Raw genomic sequence first — 21,911 nt, forward strand, 5'->3', positions numbered from 1 at the left:
CTTGTGTAAAACTGGATTCAGTCCTAGCCTTTTCTCCTCATGACATTTTTAGCTCCTGTCTCAGCTTCCCCATGTGTCAGTGATACCACTATTTTTATATTTTTCTAATCTGGAAACCATGGAATTGTCATCTTTTCTGGCTTCTTTGTGAACGGTACACACAGTCTGTTTGTCATTAAAGCTTGCAGTTCTCATTTAAGCTCCCTTTCAGTTTCCAATAATATTCCATTCCCACTATAGCCACACTAGGTTCCAGGTACTTCTCATCTTCTTCCCTCCTTCCTCCCTTGTTTCCCTCCCCCCTTCCAGAAACAATCGTTGAGCACCTAACCTGAACCAGGCACCTAACTTGAACCAGGCATTCCTCAAAGCATTATCCCAGCCCTGCTACCATCTGTGTGGACTCAACATCACCATTTTTTAACTATGATTCCCTCTCTTGAATGGGATTAGTTATCCTTGCCTTATCTCAAGATTAAGGGGCTTACTTTAAGGATCTAAAGGATACATACATGAAAGTATAAGAAAACTGAAATACAAGAAAATATGAAAGAAATATATACAAATTTGAGGTACCAACATATTGCAGTTGTGTGATTCAGGATTGAGAGTAAAAAATGATAAATTTTGAATAAATCATAAATGTTCTATAGCCCGTCTGAAATATTGTTATTCTACTTGGCAGACAATGGTACATGGACTCAGCTCTGGTTGGTGTCAGATTATCATGAGCATGGATCCCTTTTTGATTACTTGAACAGATACACAGTTACTGTGGAAGGAATGATAAAACTCGCTCTGTCCACAGCAAGTGGACTTGCCCATCTTCACATGGAGATAGTTGGTACCCAAGGTAACTCAAAGCAATCCTGTTATTTAAGCTTTAAATTCCCATGGATCTAATGTCTGTTCAGAAAATTTTTGCAAGAAGTCAGCTTAATTGGAGATATTTAAAATGAGTTTTTAGATGAGAATATTTTACCTTTCTGTTGAAAATCTAAGGTGGAGTTATGAATCTGGGAAATTGTTCAGAGATTCTCCAGTCATTGTAACAATACTGATATTTTTGTAAGTTCTTAAAAGTAGTAGCGTTTAGTCTTCCTTGTGATTTTTGAGGATCTTGATTTTGGAATTTAGTTTATGTGCAGTACCATATGAAATGTGAAAAAGCTTTGTAAACATCAACATGCTCCATAAATGTTATCTGGCTATCTAATAATTATATTTGACCCTAGGATAAGGAGACTGCATGAGACAGCTTTACAGTTGAAAAATTGAATACTAAGTTTATGAAATTTTTATGCTTTGATTTTTGTGCCATATAAGATATCAGATGCCAATATATTCTCTGCTCTAATGATTATCCACTTGCTACCTGATGACTCCCCCACTCCCAACTTTACAACACACATGCTGTTTTACTATCTCAGCCAGCCCCATCTTTGTAAATTTTATTATTGTTGATTATAATAGCTTTATTGAGTTATAATTTACCCATTTGGTATACAATTCAGTGGTTTTTAGTATATTCACAGAGTTGTACAGCTATCACCACAATCAGTTTTAGAACATTTTCATCATCTTAAAAGAACCCTGTAGTTCTTAGCAGTCATTCCCCATTTCCCCCCAAACTCTTTAGCCTTAGGCAACCTCTAATATACTTTCCATCTCTATAGATTTGCTTATTCTGGACATAGCATACAAAAGGAATCATACAATATGTGATCTTTTGTGACTGGCTTCTTTCTCTTAGTGTATTTTCAAGGTTCACCCATGCTGCAGCATTTATCAGCAATTCATTCTTTTTTATGGCTGAGTAATATTTCATTGTATGGATATACCACATTTTGGGTATCCATTCATCAGTGATGGACATATGGGTTGTTTCCACTTTGGGCTGTTATGAATAATGCTGCTATGAACATTGTTGTACAAGTTTTTGTGTGGACATGTTTCCAGTTCTCTTGGATATATACCTGGGAGTGGAATTACTGGATCATATAGCTACTCTAAAGATTTGTGAAACTGCCAGACTTTTTTTTCCCAAGTGCCTGTACTATTTTACATTTCCATCAGCAGTCTCTGAGGGTTCCAAGTTTTCCACATTGTAATTATTACTTTTTAATTTTAATTATTTTTAAATTTTTATTTTTTTTTTCATTTTAGTGAGAAGACTAAATAAATAGATTAAAATACATAGTCCCTGCATAGTACAACTTTTTCTAGTGGTATTAAGGTATTATACATTTAATGAGTATATTCCAGTTGATAGACAAAGGAAGTGATTGAGATTCTTGGTTCTTGAATTCGAATATCAGTGACTAGGATTCCTATAAAAAATTCATAGGGTATCAACAAACTAGTATCTTTAACCCTCAGTCTTTGCGTATTAGACTTATATTTTTTGAGCATCATCCATTTTCTTTGAAGAAATGTAATTTCAGCAACTTTTTGTGTAATGATTCCCTTAAAGTGGTTTAGTAATGGCCTAGGTATTGCAGTGATGGGGGTTGAAATGCTTCGACACTGGGATGGGAGGAGAAGCTTTTGAACCTAAAGGTGAGATTTGTGATTGGTATTACCCTTTAAGCAACCGTGTTTAATTTTTTTCTTTCTTTAGGAAAACCAGCCATTGCTCATAGGGATTTGAAATCAAAGAATATCTTGGTAAAGAAGAATGGAACTTGCTGTATTGCAGACTTGGGACTGGCAGTAAGACATGATTCGGCCACAGATACAATTGATATTGCTCCAAACCACAGAGTGGGAACAAAAAGGTATACTTATGGCTACACAGTGATTAATATGTTCTGAAATTGACTTCTTTTCCTTCTCATTTCTAGATACATATCTTTTCTGAAACTCGACCTTGTACTTTATTAGATTGCTCACAGGTAGAAGATCTCATGGTCTTGCCTGCTCTGAAACCAAGGTTACCTGACTTAAAAAGGTAACTGCTGATGAAAGGTGGCCTTTCCAGAAAATATTACCGTTAGTTATCATAATAGTAGCTAATGTTTATGGGGTACCTACTATGTGCCAATCATTTTAATGGGTCTTTTATGTATATCATTTATTGTTCTCTTCAAATGTTGTGCTGTAGTTAGCCCAGCTGTTTTCATATTTTTATCTCCTGAAAACATGCCTTTCTCTCTTCAAACTTTCCCATGTGCTGTATCCTAGAGCATACTTTCTGCTTTTATTTCCCTAGCTTGTACTTAGTCTTCCTTGCTTATAGAAATCCTTTTCTGGACTGTTAGATGTCCTTGGCAGGGGCCCTCACTGCATGCTGAACTTGGACCATTGAGGCACTTAGCACATCATAACTGTCCATTTATTTGTCTGTATATTCCATTGGATCATAAGCTGCTTGAGAGCAGCCTTGTATTCCCAGCATCCATTTGTGCCTAATACATAGTAAGTCCTCAATAAATATTTGTTGAGTCTATGAGTACTCAAAGGACCTAATTAGGTAGGTATCACTACCCTCAATTCAGAGATGAGGAAACCGCCTTGTGGAGGTTAAGTAATGTGGCCAACCAACCTCATGGATGGTAAGCTGAAGAGCCGAGATTTGAACCTGGGCCTCTCTGACCCAAAAGGCTTCGCTCTGTGTATCACACAGCATTTGCCACCACATATCTTCAGACTGCTACCTTGGACTTGAATAGAGCCAATATTCTATCTCAGTCGTATTTGTGACTTACGGATTCAACAGGGACTCTCAGATCTCTTGACTCAGTGTTCCAGGCAGTGGTTGCTGCAGGTCTTTGTGAGTCCTAGGACTTTTGAAGCCTCAGAACTGTGCAAGGTGGTATCAATAGGAGAACTGGCATTCATTTTTATCTATTATTTTGTTCCCTGGAGTATGTCTTTGTCTTTCCTTTTATCTTGTATTAGTGAGAAGACTTCTAGATTAAAATATAGTACATAGTACATAGCCAAGTAGGTGGTGTACATTAGGACACCTAGGATAGTCGGTTATTACATGTGGGTCATTGGAAACTTAGATCATAAGGCAGATAGCATAAAATTGCTGTTTCAGCTTTTCATGGGATTTGGTTGACAACATTCATGGGATTTGGTTGACATCATTAATTTGCAAACCAGTTGGGATATTTAATATTTTTCTTGAGTCTAATATGATCTCAGTTATGTGTGGAAGCTTGAGCTTCAGAGATCAGACCCAGGGAGAGGACAGGGGTGGGCTGTGTAGAAACAGTCTGAAGGGGCTGGAGGCTGGTGCAACTGACTGCACCTGAGGTTATACACAGAAGAAGCCTGGGCTGCCTTAGAGGCCAGGTGCCATTGTGTGGGCAGTGCATGAGGGGAGGGTTGGGACCTGCCATTACAGCCTTTTTCCTGGCATGAGCTCTCAGGCAGCAGGACACAGCCTACACAAACTCCTGGAGCAGTCACAATACATACCCCACCCCCCCACCCCAGGCTCCAGGAGCGATCAATTGTGAGCTGCCTCTGCTCCCCTCATGTGCTCTGGGGGCACACGTGAGCTGCCACCACCACCAACCCCAGGACCAGGCATCTGCCGCCACATCTGCACACCCTCTTTCAAGGGGATAACTGCCAGCACATGCTGAGGAAAGAGGTGACAGGCATCCATACTAAAAACAGCCCTTGCACCAAAAGTATTAAACCCACACAAGGTACACAGGGACACCCCCACATATAAACAGTCTTCCAAGATCACCATCAATAACTGTTTCTCCTAAACTCACAGAATAAGAGAAATACAAGTAAAGTGAAGAAGCACAGGAACCACTCCCAGTTAAAAGACCATTAGAATTCCCCTGAAAGAACAAACAATGAAACAGACCTCTTCGGTCTAGGGGACACTGATTTCAAAAAGGAAATAGTGGAAATACTGAAGGAGTTAAGAAAGGCTATCAACAGAAATGCAGAGTACTATAAAAAGGAACTAGAAACCATAAAGAGGAACCAAGAAAAATTAGAAGAAAACTCACTTGTTGAGACAAAAACTAAAGGCAATGAATAGCAGAATAAATAATTGAGAAGAACGAGTAAGTGAACTGGAAGATAGAATATGGAAATCACCCAATCAGGATGGCAGACAGACAAATGAAAAAAAGAGACCTATGGGATAATATAAAGCATGCCAGTCTAGGCATAATAGGGATTCCAGAAGGGGAAGAAAGAGAAAAGGGGATCGAAAATGTATTTGAAGAAATTATGACTGAAAACTTCCCAAACCTAAGGAAGGAAACAGATATCCAGGTACAGGAAGCACAGAGGGTCCCAAACAGGGTGAACCCAAACAGATCTACACGACGACCTATTATAATAAAAATGGCAAAAAGAGAGGATTCTAAAGGCAGCAAGAGAAAAACAAAGAGTTAATTACAAGGGATCCCCCATAAAGTTATCAGCTGATTTCTCTACAGAAATGTTGCAGGCCAGAAGGGAGTAGCAAGATATATTCAAAGTCCTGAAAGGGAAAAATCTGCAACCTAGGATACTCTACCCAGCAAGATTATCATTGAGAATAGAAGGAGAGAGAAAGAATTTCTCAGACAAGCAAAAAACTAAAAGAATACAGCAGTACTAAAGCTATCCTAAAGGGAATATTGAAAGGTCTTCTCTAAATAGAAAAGGAGTAACAGTCTATAGGGAAGAGAAAATCACAGTTGGAAAGCAAATTACCTAAATAAGCCAGTACACACACAGATTAAAAAAAAAAAAATTCTGTGAAAGTGATGGTAACCACAATGAACAGCAAAAGGATGAACATGAAGATGTAAAAGAGTACATCAAACTCATAAAATGTGGGGAAGGAGGGTTAGAAAATGTAGATTTTTTTTTTTTCATTTCCTAGATGTGTTTGAGCCTGTATGACTACCAGTCTAAGGCAAGTAGATATAGGACGAGGTTAACATATTTCAGAAACAGAGTAAACACAAATCAAAAACATACAGTAGATTGACAGAAACAAAAAAGAAGAGAACGTAAGTGTAATACAAGAGAAAATCATCAAATCACAAAAGGAAAAATAATAGAAAAGGACAAAGAAGAAATATAAAATCAACAGGAAAACAAGGTCAAAATGGCAATGAATAACATATCTATCAATAGCTACTTAAATGCCAATGGACTAAATGCTCCAATCAAAAGACACAGAGTGGTAAGCTTCTGCACAGCAAAGGAACCCATAAACAAAATGAAAAAACAACCACAGAATGGGAGAAAATATTTGCAAACTATGCAATGGACAAGGGCTTAGTCTCTAAAATTTACAAACAGCTCATATGGCTCACTATCAAAAAAAGCAACCCAATCAAAAAATGGGTGGAAGACCTAAATTGATATTTCTCCAAAGAAGACATACACATGGCCAAGAGGCACATGAAAAGATGCTCAGCTAATTATTAGAGAAAAGCAAATCAAAACTACAATGAGGTATCACCTCACACCAGTCAGAATGGCCATCATCAAAAAAATCTACAAACCATAAATGCTGGAGAGGATGTGGAGAAAAGGGAACCCTCCTACAACTGCTGGTGGGAATGTAAATTGGTACAACCACCATGGAGAACAGTATGGAGGTTCCCTAAAAAAACTAAAAATAGAACTACTATATGATCCAGCAATCTCACTCCTGGGCATATATCCAAGAAAACCATGATTCAAAAAGATACATGCATCCCAATGTTCATTGCAGCACTATTTAAAATAGCCAAGACATGGAAGCAGTCTAAATGTCCATTGACAGAAGAATGGATAAAGAAGATGTGGGGTGTGTGTGTGTGTGTGTGTGTGTGTATTCACACACACATATGTATATATACATATACACACACACATACAATGGACCATTAGCCATTAAAAAGAACGAAATAATGCCATTTGCAGCAACATGGATGGACCTAGAGATTATCGTACTAAGTGAAGTAAGTCAGACAGAAAAAGACAAATATCATATCACTTATATGTGCAATTTAAAAAATGATACAAATGAACTTATTTACAAAGTAGAAACAGACTCACAGACTTAGAAAACAAATTTATGGTTACCAAAGGGGAAAGGTAGGGGGGGAGTGATAAATCAGGAGGTTGGGATTAACATATACACAATACTATATATAAAACAGATAATCAATAAGAACCTACTGTGTAGCACAAGGAACTCTACTCAGTACTCTGTGATAACCTATATGGGTAAAGAATCTGAAAAAGAATGGATATATGTATATATATTAACTGAACAACTTTGCTGTACACCTGAAACTAACACAACATTGTATATCAACTATACCCAAGTATAAAATAAAAAATTAAATTAAAAAATAATAAAAATATACTCTCTCTCAAAAAAAGAGATCTCTCAATATCCTGTGGTAAACCAAAATGGAAAAGAATATGAAAAAATATATATATATATGTATATCTGAATCACTTTGCTGTACAGTAGAAATTAACACAACATTGTAAATCAACAATACTTGAATAAAATAAATTTTTTTAAATAGAAAAAAAGAGTGGCAGATTTGATAGAAAAAAACAAGAGCCTACAATATGCTGCCTACAAGAGACCCACTTTAGGGCAAAGGACACACATAGATTGAAAGTGAGGGGATGGAAAAAGATTTCATGCAAATGAAAATGAAAAGAAAGGGGAGGTTGCGATACTCATATCAGACAAAATAGACTTTCAAACAAAGCCCATAAAGATAGAGAAGGACACTATATAATGATAAAAGGATCGATACAGGAAGAGGATTTTATACTTGACAACATATATGCACCTAATAATATAGGAGTACCTAAATACATAAAACAAATACTAACAGACATAAAGGGAGAAACTGATGGGAATACAATAATAGTAGGAGACTTTAACATCCCATTCACATCAATGGACATATCTTCTAGACAGAAAATCAATAAGGCAACAGAGATCCTAAATGACACAGTAGAACAGTTAGGCCTAATTGACATTTTCAGGACATTACATTAAAAAAAAAACACATTCTTTTCAAGTGCACATGGAACATTCTCTAGGATTGACCACATTACTAGTGCATAAAACAAGCCTCAACAAATTTAAGAGTATAGAAATTATCTCAAACATCTTTTCTGACCACAGCAGCATGAAACTAGAAATCAACCACAGAAAAGAGAGAAAAAAAAAGATTACATGGAGACTCAACAGCATGCTACTAAAAAACCAATGGGTCAATGATGAAATCAGAGAGGAAATTTTAAAATACCTTGAGGGACTTCTCTGGTAGTCCAATGGGTAAGGCTCCGCACTCCCAATGCAGGGGGTCTGGGTTCGATCCCTGGCCAGGAAACTAGATCCCACATGCATGCTGCAACTAAGAAGTCTGCATGCTGTAACTAAGAAGTCCGCAAGCCGCAACTAAGTCTGCATGCCACAACTAAAGATCCTGCGTGCCACAGCTAAGACCCAGCGCAGCCAAAATAAATAAAATGAATAAATAAAATAAATATTTTTAAAAATACCTTGAGACAGATGACAAAACACAACCATACAAAATCTATGGGATGGCAGCAAAAGCAGTTCTTAGAAGTTCATAGCAATACAGACCTTGCTCAAAAAACAAGAAAAATCTCAAACATCCTAACCTACTACTTAAAAGAATTAGAAAAAAGGAGAACAAACAAAACCTGAGAGCAGAAGGAAGGAAGTAATAAAGATCAGAGGGAAAAATAAGAGATTTTAAATAAAATAGAGATTTTAAAAAAAAATAGAAAAAACAATACAACCAAGAGCTGGTTATTTGAAAGGATAATCAAAATTGACAAACCTCTGGCCAGGCTCACCAAGAAGAAAAGAGAGAATCCAAATAAAGTAAATGAAAAAGGAGACAGACATAACAACTGATACTGCAGAAATACAAAAAACCATAAGGGAATACTGTGAACAATTAAATGCCAACAAATTTGACAACCTAGAAGAAATGGACAAGTTTCTAGAAACATACAGCCCACCAAAACTGAATCAAAAAGAAATAGATACATACAGCTGATTCACTTTGTTGTAGAGCAGAAACTAACACAACATTGTAAAGCAGTTACATTCCAATAAAAAAATAGATAATTTGAACAGACTGATCATTAGAGGTGAAACAATCTGTAATTTTAAAACTCCCTACAAACAAAAGTCCAGGACCAAATGGCTCCACAGGTGAATTCTACCGTACAAAGAAGAACTTACATTGATCCTTCTAACTCTTCCAAAAATTGAAGAGGAGAGAACACTCCCAAAGACATTCTATGAAGCCACCATCACCCTGATACCAAAACCAGACAAATACACCAGCAAAAAAGAAAATTGCAGGCCAATATCATTGATGAATATAGATGCAAAAATTCTCAACAAAATATTAGCAGACTGAATCCAAAACACACAAAAAAGATCATACACCATGACCAAGTGGGATTCATTGCAAGTTCACAAGCATGGTTCAACATTCACAAATCAGTGTGATACACCACATGAACAAAAGAAAAGACAAAAACTGCATGATTGTCTCAATAGATGCAGAAAAAGCATTTGACAAAATTCCATTCATGATAAAAAAAACCTCTTACCAATGTGGGTACAGAGGGAACATAACAAAAGCTATTTATGACAAACCCACAGCCAATATAATACTCAGTGGTGAAAAGCTGAAAGCCTTCCCACTAAAATCTGGAACAAGACAAGGATGTCCACTCTCACCTCTTTTATTCAACCTGGTATTGGTAGTCCTAGCCACAGCAATCAGACAAGAAAAAGAAATAAAAGATATCCAAATTGGAAGGGAAGAGGTAAAGCTGTCATTATATGCAGATGACATGATTCTACATATAGAAAACCCTGAAGACTCCACACATCGATTACTAGAACTGATAAGTGAATTCAGCAAGGTAGCAGGATACAAGATTAACATACAGAAACCGGTTGCATTTCTTTACACTAACAATAAAACATCAGGAAGGGAATGTTAAAAACAAAAAACTTTCAAAATTGCACCCTCAAAAATAAAATACTTAGGGGCTTCCCTGGTGGTGCAGTGGTTGAGAGTCTGCCTGCCGATGCAGGGGACACGGGTTCATGCCCCAGTCCAGGAGGATCCCACATGCCGCAGGGCGGCTAGGCCCGTGAGCCATGGCCACTGAGCCTGCGCGTCCGGAGCCTGTGCTCCACAACGGGAGAGGCCACAACAGTGAGAGGCCTGCGTACTGCGAAAAAATAAAAAATAAAATAAAATGCTTAGGAATAAACCTGCCCAAGGAGGTGAAAGACTTGAGCACTCTAAAACATTAATAAAGGAAACTGAAGATGATTCAAAGAAATGGAAAGATATCCCATGCACTTGGATTGGAAGAATATTGTTAAAATGGCCATACTACCCAAAGCAATCTACAGATTTAATGCAATCCCTACAAAATTACTCATGACGTTTTTCACAGAACTAGAATAATCCTAAAATTTATATGGAACCATAAAAGACTCCGAATTGTCAAAGCAATCCTGAAGAAAAAGAACAGAGCAGGAAGCATAACCCTCCCAGACTTCAGACAATACTACAAAGCTACAGTAATCAAAACAGCATGGTATTGGCACAAAAACAGACATATGGATCAGTGGTACAGAATAGAGAGCCCAGAGATAAAGCCACACCACTACAGTCAATTAATCTTCGACAAAGGAGACAATAATATACAATGGAAAAAAGACTCTCCTTCAGCAAGTGGTGTTGGAAAAGTTGGACAGCTGCATGTAAATTGATGAAGTTAGAACACACCCTCTCATCATACACAAAAATAAAACTCAAAGTGGCTTAAAGACTTAAACATAAGACATTACACCAAAAACTCCTTGAAGAGATCACAGACGAAACATTCTCTGACATAAATCACACCAGTGTTTTCTTAGGTCAGTCTCCCTAGGCAGTAGAAATAAAAACAAACAAACGGGACCTAGTCAAACTTCCAAGCCGTTGCACAGGAAAGGAACCATTAAAAAAATGAAAAGACAAGCTACAGAATGGGAGAAAATATTTGCAAATGATGCGACTGACAAGGGCTTAATTTCCAAAATACACAAACAGCTCATACAACTCAACAACAAAACAACCCAATCGAAAAATGGGCAGAAGACCTAAATGTGCATTTCTCCAGGGAAGAAATACAAATGGCCAATAGGCACATGAAAAGATGCTCAATTTCACTAATTATTAGAGAAATGCAAATCAAAACTACAGTGAGGTACTACCTCACACCAGTCAGCATGGCCATCATTAAAAACTACAAATAAAAAATGCTGGAGAGGATGTGGAGAAAACGGAACCCTCCACTGTTGGTGGGAATAATGTACGTTGGTACAGCCACTATGGAGAACAGTATGGAGAAAACTGAAAACAGAATTATCATATGATCCAGCAATCCCACTGCTGGGCATATATCCAGAAAAAAACTGTAATCCAAAAAGATACATGCACCCCTGTGTTCATACCAGCACTATTTACAATAGCCAAAACATGGAAACAACCTAAATGGCCATCGACAGATGAATGGATAATGAAGATGTGGTATATAGATACAATGGAATACTGCTCAGCCATGAAAAAGAACAAAATAATGCCATTTGCAGCAACATGGATGCAACTAGAGATTATCATACTAAGTGAAGCAAGTCAGAAAGAGAAAGACAAATACCATATGATATCATTTATATGTGGAATCTAAACTATGACAAATAATCCTATCTACAAAACAGAAACAGATTCAGGGACAAAGAGAACAGACTTGTGGTGGCCAAGGGGGAGGGGGTTGGGAGAAGGATGGAGCAGGAGGTTGGGGTGAGCAGGTGTAAGCTATTATATGTGGAATGGATAAACAACAACGTCCTACTGTATAGAACAGAGAACTATATGCAGTATACTATGATAAACCATAATGGGAAAGAATATTTAAATAAGTATATATATGCATAACTGAATTTCTGCTGTATAGCAAAGTGATTAACACAATATTGTAAATCAGCTATACTTCAATTAAAAAAAATTTTTTTTAAATTTGAGAAACAGAAGCATAGTGAAAGGGGGAAAAGGTCAAAATTAATATTGACCCTCCCCCCACCTCCCCACCCAGGAGTAAAAGGAAGTTTGTGAAACAGTTTAAAAGTAATGTCACTATTACATAAAATAAAATGCTGACTTCTTTTTTAGGTACATGGCCCCTGAAGTTCTAGATGATTCCATAAATATGAAACACTTTGAATCCTTCAAACGTGCTGACATCTATGCAATGGGACTAGTATTCTGGGAAATAGCTCGACGATGTTCCATTGGTGGTAAATCTCTCTCCCCTCCCCCAACATTTTGTCATGAACAAGTGGTTCAAAAATTGCCTTTTTTATTGAATGAAATTGTTTACCCGGTGATCACTGAGAGTGCCAGAAAAAATGAAAGAGATAAATGACATGACATGCTTTATCCTAGTGTATAGTTTTATCCTAATACACAGCTTTATTCCAGTGTAGTCTTTTTCTATTTCCACTTGAATTTTGGGAAGCAACAGAAACCAACCCCTTGTTACGTTGCAATATAGATATTTAGAATGGATGACTACTTGAGAGGCCACCCAGGAAGCTATTTCTAGCATGTACCTGAGTCAGACTGATTTTTTCCCCCTGAGATTGTGGTTATTTTCTCAATCTTGAGAGCTGGAAATTACATATACAGAATACATATACTGCGTTGCATTACTTTTTTAAAGTAAGTTTGTGTTAGACTGAGCACTTTCAATGTTTACTTGAGAAATAGTCTCTTATCCTTGAGGACCAGGCTCACCAGACTAGTGCCTCAGGGTTTTGAGGCAGTGAGGGGTGGAGTAGCAAATAGGACAGGTTATTGACAGATACAAGTAGAGGAAGGGACTTGCACCTCAGGCTTGCCTTGTAAGATTCACACCTTAGTGATAGAGTGTGTGTATCCCCATACCAACTGAGAGGCTGTGCACTTGTAGAATAAAAGGTTTCATTTCTTGCGCATTAGGGTTCTGGGAGAAAATGTCAATCTGGTCATCACAGCTCATAGTTAACCATCATTAAAATAGCCTTTGCTGATCCCATGGCAATACTTAGTTTCAAGGTGTGGGCTCAGTACTGACTCAGGGAGGTGGGTTGTTGATGGAGATGTGGATGAGAGACTGCAGTCTGTAAGCTGTGTTCCATTTACCTGATTTAGTAATGGGACACTGTAACAGGACTCTCAGCTGTTCTTTTTCTGTCTGGTCAAAGAATGCTCTGACATTATCTGAGTAAATCCTTCAAAATAGATTTTTTTTCTCTACCAATGTAGGAATTCATGAAGATTACCAGCTGCCTTATTATGATCTTGTACCTTCTGATCCATCAGTTGAAGAAATGAGAAAAGTTGTTTGTGAACAGAAGTTAAGGCCAAATATTCCAAACAGATGGCAGAGCTGTGAAGTGAGTATTTATTTTGGATACTACACAGTTCTCTAAACTGCTTCTGGTTAGTAAGTGGAAATTTGCTACTTTAAGGAAAACAGACATTAAGAATCCCCATTCCTTTATTTTTCATGGCTGTTAAACCAGTGAGTAAAAGTAGAATAATTTGTTTTTCATGTTCAATTTTAAGTATATTGAAAGGGCTGTGGAACGTTTTCAGTGGCCATTAGTGTATCAGAACAGTGTTTAGATCTGCCAATGAAACAAGGCTCCTACATTTTTAATTAAAGCTTCCCTTCAATCAGGGCAGCCCAGAATAGTTGGATGAGTACTGGATGGAATTAGGAGGCCTGTATTCTAGATCAGCCTGGCTGCCATTTCAGTCTGACTTTGGGCAAACCACTTCTGTTTTCTGGACCTTAATACGCCTTTTTGTAAAATGAGGGATTTGGATGATTATGAAGATGGTTCAGATGATTTTACATTTTATTCATCTCACTGCCCATATGACTATTCACCAGGAATTTGGGGAAAGTGCTTTCCAGCAGTGTCTGAGCTTTTCAATCCCAGCTCTTACAAAAAGTTGTAGAAATATTTTTGTAGTTGTACCTTTAAAGAATTCATAAGAAAAATTTTATTTAATCTGTCCTTAATTGCTGTTACTATTATAATACTATTATAATATTGGTGAAACAAAGCATTTCCCTCCAGATTTGATGTTTTGTAGTTTAGGAAGAATAAAAAGCTGGTTACTTAAGTAGTTGATTTTACATCTTAAAATAATGTAGGCCTTAGTAGACACCTTTGACATCAAGAGAGTTCCTTGGCTACCTCCAACCAAATCAAGTATCCAGGCCCAGATGAAATATATTGTGTGCTCACAGAATCTGCATGTTTTAACGAATGGAATTGGGCTAGATCTTGTCTTGTAAAAATTTGATCTTGATACTACAAAGCAGTTACAAATTGGAATTACTCATGCACTCATTCAGTGATTAAGGCAGATTAGTATTAAACAGATGGCTTTTTAAGCATGAAGGAGAGTTAGCAGTTAACATTAAAAATGCACATGCAATTTGCACTTACTGTCACAGCATGCTGAATTAATGCCATCACTGGCATTTTTGTTTTTTTCTCCATTTGGCTAGTTTTCTATGTACTTATCACTAACTCAGTCTTTCACTTTTCTAGGGTTTTACAAATCTCTCAATAGCTGAAACACATCAAGAATTTGAAACTGATAGGATACCTACAGAAGTATCTTCAGAACCCTCTGACTTTTTCCAGTCTGGACTGGTTGTTCTCTAGGCCAGCTTTCATCTTGGGATATCCCTCACCTTTCATCTGTGATTCCCTTTGCCTCTTTTATGGTGAATCCTCCTTCCTGGATCCCACATCTTCCTGTTTCTTGGTTTGCTCATTTTCCCCCTCTCTCAGCTCTCTGCTCAGATGTTACCTTGTCAGTGAGACATTACCTCTCAACCTATTTAAAATAGCACCTTCCTTCCCTGGCATATTTTATCTCCTTCTCTAAACGATGTTTCTCCTTAGCACTTACCATTGACAGTCCATGTATTTTGCTTATTTATTAATTATATGCTTTAGCCTTCTAGAATATCAGCTTTATGAGAGCAGAAATTTTGTCTGTTAGTTCACTGCTGTTAGTTCCCTAACACCCAGGATGGTTATCTAGTAGACTATAGGCGCTCAGTTTGTTGGATGAATTTTATGTATGGGCTGGGCCCTTGGTCATTTTTATCTGGAAACAAATGTTCATTTCTAGGGAATTTTCCTCAAGTATCTCCTTGATGTGTTCCTTTCCATTTTCCTCTGTTCTTTTTGTTCAACTCTGGTTATGAATGTAGATGTCCTGAACAGGCATTCTAATTTTCTTATCTTTTCCCTTCTATTATCCATCTCTTTGGGGTTTTTTTTCTCAACTTTCTGGGAGATGTATGAGCTTTTATCTTTTGAGTTTTTTATTATTATTATTAAGGTTTATCTTCTAGTTCTGTAAAGTTTTTCTAAAACCAAACAAAACCCAAAAAATTATCGATAAGTCCAATATCAGTGTTTTCTTTATCTCTTTGAGGATATTAATGATAGATTGTTGATACGGTCTTCTTTCTATACACCTTCTGTTTTCTCCAAGGTGCTTTTTTCTGTTTGTGTCAACTTCTGCATTTCATATTACTTTCCTCAAATGTTTGATCAAGCTCATACTCTTCATGTATAAAAGGGGCACTGAAAGCTGATGGGAAGCTTTGTGCACACGAATGGAGCTTATCATCATCAACTGTGATGTGAGCGTGATGTAACTGGGTTGCTTCCTTGGGGAACCACTGATGTCAGTCTCTTCAGGCTTTTCCTCTTGGGCGAAAGACTCTTCCAGTCTCTTGCCTGGAGGATTATGTAAAGTCAGTGGCCGTGTTTTCGGAAGAAAGTTTATGGTGTTAGCGTTCAGTGTGTTGTCAGTGTGGAACTTCGCCATGTTCCCCAAGACAGAAATCTCAGTTCTACTCTCTCAGGTGCAAACCTCTCGACTTCTGCTGGGGTGGGGGTGGGGCAGTCACCCAGCTGTGTGAGGTTGGGCGGGGGGCGGGGGGGGGGCAGCTATCTGGGGTTCTAGCTCCTTTGGCTGATCCTATTTAGCCTGAACTCCACCCCAGGGGTACTTGATGCAGTTACTTCCTCACTTCTGGGGGGCATTTCATGGTGAGTCAGGTTCCTTCTTTGCCTTGAACAACTCTGCTTTAGTATTCAGCCTTTTCAGTCTGCAAAGTAAATCACCCCTTGTCCATCTGCTTTCCAGGTCCTGGCACCAGTACCCTGTTGATGGGTATTTAGGTCATTTCTACTCACTTGCTATTACAAGTAATGCTGAAACAGAAATACTTGTATATATGTTATTTAAAAAGAAAATTTACAGGTAAAGATTATTATCCAAATCAGTGAAAAGTGGTGCATGCGTTAATGATCTTTCTTGTCTTTTCTTGTAGGCCTTGAGAGTGATGGCTAAAATTATGAGAGAATGTTGGTATGCCAATGGAGCAGCTAGGCTTACAGCTCTGCGGATTAAGAAAACATTATCACAGCTCAGTCAGCAGGAAGGCATCAAAATGTAAATTCTGCGGCTTTGCCTGAACTCTACTTTTTCTTCAGATCTGCTCCTGGGTTTTAATTTGGGAGGTCAGTTGTTCTACCTCACTGAGAGGGAACAGAAGGATATTGCTTCCTTTTGCAACAGTGTAATAAGGTCAATTAAAAACGTCCCAGGATTTCTTTGGACCCAGGAAACAGCCATGTGGGGTCCTTTCTGTGCACTATGAACGATTCTTTCCCAGGACAGTTAACAAAATGTGTGGTCTACCTTTATTTTTTATTAACACAAAACATTTTTTTAAATGATTGCTGGTCTTAACTTTAGGTAACTCTGCTGTGCTGAAGATCATATTTAAGGGTAAAGGAGCTGAATTGCTGAGTTATATGAAACATTTCTTATTTTTAAAGAAAGTGATTTACTCCTGGTTAGTACATTCTCAGAGGATTCTGAACCACTAAAGAGTTTCCTTGATGCAGACTTTGAATGTACTGTTCTATAATTTTCAGGATCTTAAAACTAACACTTACAAAACTCTTATCTTGAGTCTAAAAATGACCTCATATAGTAGTGAGGAACATAATTTATGCAATTGTATTTTGTATATTATTATTGTTCTTTCACATATTCAGAACATTACATGCCTTCAAAATGGGATTGTACTATACCAGTAAGTGCCACCTCTGTGTCTTTCTAATGGAAATGAGTAGAACTGCTTAAAGTCTGTCTCTGTGTGTTAAAACGTGTAGTGTTTTAATTCAAAAGCTTATTTACCTGGATAACCCAGACTTTTTCTGCTTTGTTTTTTGGAAGAGTTTTTCTGGTATGTCATTTGGTATTCCATTTTGAAAATGCCTTTTTCCTACCAAAATGTGCTTAAACCACTAAAGAAATGAAGTGGCATTAATTGGTAAATTGTTATCATGGTCATGTTTGAATATTCTCACGTCACGCTTTTGCATTTTAATTGTGTTGTCTAAGTATACTTTTAAAAAATCAAGTGGCACTCTAGATGCTTATAGTACTTTAATAATTTAAAATCTGTAGCATACAGACTAATTTTTCTAAAGGGAAAGTTTGTCTAGCTGCTTGTGAAAAGTTGTGTGGCATTCTGTAAGCCATTTTTTTTCTTTATCTGATCAAAGACAGTGTTATTTTTTTAAGAAATGAGCTACGTTTAAAATTAGAATATGGTTAATGTTAAATGATAGGCCTTTTTCTTGGAAGGTAAAGGTAGTTAATAATGTGGATAACAGTGTGTGAGAGAGTCACATTTGTTGTGTAGGAGTCAATGTTCTGTGGATTTTCTGTCTTTGTACCTAAGGTTAGAGTTAGTGTGGTTTTGAGGTCTCAGTACACTTTAAGGAAGGCAGCTGTTAATTCAGTCTTTCCTTCTCTGTGCAGATACTGCAAATGCCTAATTCACATGGTTATGGAATGAATTCGGTGCACCCTTGATATTTGGGAAAGTGGTAGCTAAGGAGTATTCTGAGGAGAGGTTCTCCATTTACAGATGTTTTTGGTCAAATTAAATGTTTAAAGCAAATTTGTCATGGTCTTCTCACATTAAGTTAAAACTAGCTTATAATAACTGGTTTTACTTCCAGTGTTAGAGAGTCTGCAAGATTTTTACAGTTTTCAAAGTCCTCTTTATCACTGTGATCTTAATCTGGGGGTGGGGGTGGGGAACCTATCATAGCTGTGAGGCAAGATGTTCACCTTATAGTGCTATCAATTTCCTGATGAAAGGGTCAGAATAACCTGTACAGTATTTTGGTAAGAGATAGTGGCCACTTATGCTGACTGAGCTGCATTCTGTTAATGTCTTATCTCTTATACATAGAACAAATCTGAAAGCCTATTTGGTCTTAAAGCCAAAGTAATTTCAGAATGAATGACATATTACATAGGAATTTAGTGTCAATTTTATGTGTTTAAAAACGTCATGAGGAAAATATGTTTAGAGGTTAATATTTTGAGTCCAAATTTGAGGGGTTTTTGTAGTTACCATGATTTCATCAAAGCAAATGAGTGAGTTTGAGAGGTTTGTTTTTTATAATTGTGTTATATTTCCTGTTTAATAATCTCTAGCTCTATGATCAGGTACTTTAAAAATTTTTTTTGGCCATTTACAAGCCTAGCAGATCTGCTTTATGAAATCCAGGGGACCAATGCATGTTAATCACTAAAGCTATTTTTATATAATTTTAAGAACATACCAAAAGTTCTTCTCTGATTTAAAGTTGTGATACATGATTTCTCACTTTCATATAAGGTAATCAACTTTTGCTGAAGATATTCTTTATTAAGTCAAAAAATAAGTTACAATTTTACTGTTCTTGCCTAAATGGATAAAATGTACTTTTGATGAATCAGGGAATTTTTTAAAAGTTGGAATTTAGTTCTAAATTGGGTTTACATGTTACTCTAGCTAATTCCATTTTTTTGGCTAATGATGGTTTGATAACCCCAATTGGCTAGTATTGAAAACGAAAGTAACTTAAAAGATTTATAGATCATGATTACTGTGGCTATAACTGCAGAAAAATTTGAGAATGAATTTTATTATTTAAAAACACAAACCTTTGTTTATACTGCCTATCTTCAGATGCTCACTTTCCAAGTTTCAACTTGGCTAAAATATACCTTCAGGCAAATTATCTGTCCACGTCCACTTTGTTAGTGTCCCCAGAGGAACGGGGATGGGGGTCGGGTATGACCTAGTGGGGTGTAGACATTCCTGGTCCTTTCTTAGTATCTCAGCTCTCTCTCTCCCAAACTGCCTTCCTGCTGGTCCCTGACTCAGAGTGGGATGGCAGCAAGGTGGTAGCTGTGGCAATGAAGCAGTAGCCAGTTGTATCTTCCATAGGACAGGGTAAGGTCCAAAGAGCTGAGCCTCCAGTTATGCTGTAATGATAGTGCTCAGGAAGTGCCTTGAGTCGGGATACAGTGCCATGGTCATCAAAAATTCCAAATTTCAGTTCTTAAAAAATTTCATTGGTCACTTGGCCATTTTGCAGCTCATGCATGGGTTACCTTTTTTTTCCTCCTCTACATTAAAGAACTGTCACATACAGAATATTTTGTAAAACAAGATGGCAAAGTGCTAATTAAAATGCACAGCAAAATTAGTATTCCATTAGACATGTCATATCAAGAGTTTATTTTTACGCCTGCACTGAAAGAGTGATTGTAAGTAAACTGTTTCTTGACCATGGCAGTGTTCTGGCTCCAGATGGTAGAAAGTCCAAATACTGGTTCTGTCACAGCTTGGCAGAAAATGCCAATTCAGATGTTTTTGAGAGTCTAAAGAATAGCTCGTGACATGTACTACAGCTTCTTGAGTGTTTTGTAATGCTGGGATGCCCATGGGCCCTCTCTCTAGAAATGCTGGACTTCTAGGACATTCTGAGGATTGTCAGTACATTTAAACTTTTCAACCCTATTATGCAGTCTTATTTGTAATTGTAAACTTTGAAAAATGTCGTTAATAACATTCAACCAGTTTCTTAAAGCTTAAAAAGAACTTCAGTGAATGTTTTCATTTTTAAATGAATTTTGTGAATTGAATATCATGAACCATGTTTTGATATCCCTTTTTCACATTGTGCCAATGGAATGGGGTGTTTGGTATTTCTTTATATGTCAAGGAGATGCTTCAAAATGTCAATTGCTTTAAACTTAAATTACCTCTTGAGAGACCAAGGTACATTTACCTCATTGTATATATGATGTTTAATATTTGTCAGAGCATTCTCCAGGTTTGCAGTTTTATTTCTATAAAGTATGAGTATTATGTTGCTAAATTACTCAAATGGTACTGTATTGTTTATATTTGTACCCCAAATAACATCTATACTTTGATTTCTATATTTTATTGTATTTGTGCAAAATCCTTTTGGCTTTATCACTGTAATCTCTGGCCTATAAGATGTGTACAGAAAATGTCCATATAAATTTTCATTTAAGTTGGATGATTTTGAGAATCCTCTAAAGAGGAGAGAAAATACAAAAACTGCAGTTCCCCATAAGTTTTTTTAAACTGTATATTGTATTTGTAGTAATATTCTGAATGAACTGTAAATAGGAAGTAGAAGAATAATGCTTATGTCAAGTCCTAACACTACAGTAGAAAAATGGAAGCAATGCAAATAAATTACTTTTTTTCCCAAGTGCTAGTGGCATAATTTAAAATAAAGTGTGTATATTGGAGTGAGCCATGCTGTTATGAAATGCAGTTGCTGTAAATAGAGACTAGAATCTTTGGATGACTACCTGGTACAGGTTACAGTATCAGAACATGTTTGAGAAGTCCCCACAGGTGCACACAGGTGCATCTGTGTGTGTGGAGGCTTCTTTCCACATGCTTGGAGGTTATTGATCTGTCAGTGGACAGGATGGGACATGTCTACATGTGAACTGCTTTGCCTCTGGCTCAGCAGATTTGCTAAGTTTGTGTTAAAGCGGTGTTAAAGTTTTTTGATGATTTTCAAAGGAAATTTAGAGTGTTTTCATCTTCTAAGTTTTACCTTATTTTTCCTTCTTTTCCTAATTTAAGGATTTGTGAGAAATAATTTGTAGAAATAAGTTTTGTTTGTTCTGTTTTTTGTTTTTTTAAGTAGATTTGAACAGTCTCCTGGGAGTGAGAACTTGGCTGATAAAAGAACTAAGGAAGTAGTGGTAGAGAGGGGAGATGTCATCCCCAAGCCCTTGATGGACTCTGGGAGAGGTTTTGCAGATGACATTGTTCTTGCATTAAAGACTAGTCACTTCAATTCAGAGACTGGATTTAGGGATTTTTTTTTTTTCTTCATAATAAAGACGTATCACTAGGATGTAGAGCTTTTGTTGGAAGTTAGAAGAAAGTAAGATTATTTTTAAAACATTATATAGATTCAGAGAAAGCAGAACTAGCTTTATCTCTTTATCACCTCTTCTGCCCCTGGGGTTTCATAATTTGGAGAAAGTGATTTTACATATATGGCCTGCAACTCTGCTTTTTTTGTTTCATAATTGAGGATTTAGAAAACAGTGGGGCTATTCCAAAAAAGTGAGTAGAAAATCTGATGTTACAAAAGCTAGGGCTCAGCCATGTATGACTTCTACGAGTTAGAAAATATTCAGTTAAATATTAAATCATTGTGGAAATAAAAGATTCTTAGTGTGAGTTGAAGAGAAATGGAAAAAAGAAGAAACTTAAGATGACTATTTTCTTTCCTATTATGAAAGAATAGAATTATAAAGGGATATTGGCAACTTAAGTATTTCAAAGAAGGGAAAGGGACCCTAGACTGTTGAGAATTACAGGATTTGGATACAACTAAACCAGCTTTCAAAAATGAAAACCAA

The 21,911-nt window shown here is 36.9% G+C and overlaps 1 protein-coding gene across 2 annotated transcripts in view; it reads left to right on the plus strand.

Moving 5' to 3' along the window:
* The window catches only part of TGFBR1 (transforming growth factor beta receptor 1), an 84,209-nt gene extending 63,469 nt beyond the window's left edge, over positions 1-20,740 (plus strand). For both annotated transcript variants that reach the window (XM_029201691.1, XM_029201689.1), the window contains exons 5-9: positions 686-853; positions 2,621-2,777; positions 12,216-12,340; positions 13,350-13,480; positions 16,462-20,740. In XM_029201691.1, the coding sequence (XP_029057524.1) occupies positions 686-853; positions 2,621-2,777; positions 12,216-12,340; positions 13,350-13,480; positions 16,462-16,587 (707 nt within the window). In that variant the 3' untranslated portion in view covers positions 16,588-20,740. The remainder of the gene's footprint in view (positions 1-685; positions 854-2,620; positions 2,778-12,215; positions 12,341-13,349; positions 13,481-16,461) is intronic.
* The last annotated feature ends 1,171 nt before the right edge of the window (positions 20,741-21,911 follow it).

Source organism: Monodon monoceros, unplaced genomic scaffold (assembly GCF_005190385.1).
Source record: "Monodon monoceros isolate NGI ecotype Baffin Bay Population unplaced genomic scaffold, NGI_Narwhal_1 Super_Scaffold_5, whole genome shotgun sequence".
Taxonomy (NCBI): domain Eukaryota; kingdom Metazoa; phylum Chordata; class Mammalia; order Artiodactyla; family Monodontidae; genus Monodon; species Monodon monoceros.